At 51.0% G+C, this 1,873-nt stretch overlaps 1 protein-coding gene across 1 annotated transcript in view; it reads right to left on the bottom strand.

Annotated features, from left to right (window-relative positions):
- Window positions 1-1,191: 1,191 nt before the first annotated feature.
- LOC117869424 (calmodulin-like) overlaps window positions 1,192-1,873 on the bottom strand; it is an 8,593-nt gene continuing 7,911 nt past the window's right edge. Inside the window, exon 5 of the mRNA XM_034756263.1 lies at window positions 1,192-1,256. Coding sequence (XP_034612154.1) covers window positions 1,192-1,256 — 65 coding nt within the window. The remainder of the gene's footprint in view (window positions 1,257-1,873) is intronic.

Raw genomic sequence — 1,873 nt, 5'->3', positions numbered from 1 at the left:
TGTGCTGCTGAGGTCAGCTGCAGGTTATAAATTGGGGACACATCAGTTGGAAGTAACAGAGGAGAAGGACCTCGGCGTATTGGTTGATCACAGGATGACTATGAGCCGCCAATGTGATATGGCCGTTAAAAAGGCTAATGCGGTCTTGGGATGCATCAGGTTAGGTATTTCCAGTAAAGATAAGGAGGTGTTAGTACCATTATACAAGGCATTGGTGAGACCTCATCTGGAATACTGTGTGCAGTTCTGGTCTCCCATGTTTAAGAAGGATGAATTCAAACTGGAACAGGGACAGAGAAGGGCTACGAGGATGATCCGAGGAATGGAAAACCCGTCGTATGAAAGGAGAGTCAAAGAGCTTGGCTTGTTTAGCCTAACCAAAAGAAGGCTGAGGGGAGATATGATTGCTCTCTATAAATATATCAGAGGGATAAATATAAGGGAGGGAGAGGAATTATTTAAACTCAGTACCAATGTGGACACAAGAACAAATGGATATAAACTGGACATTAGGAAGTTTAAACTTAAAATTAGATGAAGGTTTCTAACCATCAGAGGAGTGAAGTTCTGGAACAGCCTTCCAAGGGGAGTAGTGGGGGCAAAAGACATATCTGGCTTCAAGACTAAGCTTGATAAGTTTATGGAGGGGATGGTATGATGGGATAGCCTGATTTTGGCAATTAATTGATCTTTGATTATTAGCAGGTAAGTATGCCCAATGGTCTGTGAGGGGATGTTAGATGGGGTGGGATCAGAGTTACTACAGAGAATTCTTTCCTGGGTGTCTGGCTGGTGAGTCTTGCCCACATGCTCAGGGTTTAACTAATCGCCATATTTGGGGTCAGGAAGGAATTTTCCTCCAGGGCAGATTGGCAGAAGCCCTGGAGGTTTTTCGCCTTCCTCTGCAGCGTGGGGCATGGGTCACTTGCTGGAGGATTCTCTGTACCTTGAGGTCTTTAAACCACGATTTGAGGACTTCAATGCCTCAGGCATAGGTTAGGGATTTGTTACAGGAGTAGGTGGGTGAGATTCTGTGGCCTGCGTCGTGCAGGAGGTCAGATTAAATGATCATAATGGTCCCTTCTGACCTTAAAGTCTTTGAGTCTATGAGTTTATGAGGAAGGCCCTGGCACCAGGCTTTCCCCGGAACAGGGCACACCAGGGATGGATGTGGAGAAAGAGCGTCTGTTCTCACTTACTCTCAGCCATACTCATCACGCTCTTCATAAACGCGCTCAGGCCGACTCTGCCATCGCCTGCAAGGGAAAGCAGCGCTCAGGGATGAGGGCCGGACACGGCCATGGACGGGGAAGCAGCTGAGCAAGCCAGGCTGTGGATTCTGGGCTCTGTTCCTCCTGCTTTAGACCACTTTGGTGCGACAAAGGCAGCTTCCAGCCATCAGGGAACCCCTGTCCACAGAGGAAATGGCCACCTGGGGCAATGGCTTTATGTCACTGCCCCACTGCAGCCTCCTGCACAGAGGGTGTATGGGGAGACTAGCCGGGGGGGCAAAGGCCATGGCCTGAGAACCTCAATGCTGTGGTTGTTCCCAGCTACCCAGTTGAGGCCATAAGAGCTGGCTGCAAGAGAGAGCAGCCTGATGGTCTAAGGGGGAAGTCGGGTCAGGCGAGGGTGGAGTTAGCACCTTTGACATGCCCAGGCAATTCTAGGAAGGAGCAGCCTCACCCTCGCCGCCTCTGCCCACCACCACGTTGGCAGCAGGAGGCCTCGCCCCACACAACGCGGCTCTGACAACACAAACGGAGCCAGAGTGGGAGTGGACATGCTCACTGTCAACGGGGCTGTGCTTGAGCGCCTCCTGCAGCTCCTCCTGGGTTAAATGGATCCCCATGTTGGCCAGCACGGAGTCCAG

The sequence above is a fragment of the Trachemys scripta genome, chromosome 23 (genome assembly GCF_013100865.1).
Source record: "Trachemys scripta elegans isolate TJP31775 chromosome 23, CAS_Tse_1.0, whole genome shotgun sequence".
Lineage (NCBI taxonomy): Eukaryota > Metazoa > Chordata > Testudines > Emydidae > Trachemys > Trachemys scripta.
The sequence above is the reverse complement of the archived record's forward strand: the minus strand, read 5'-3'. Positions and strand labels throughout refer to the sequence as shown.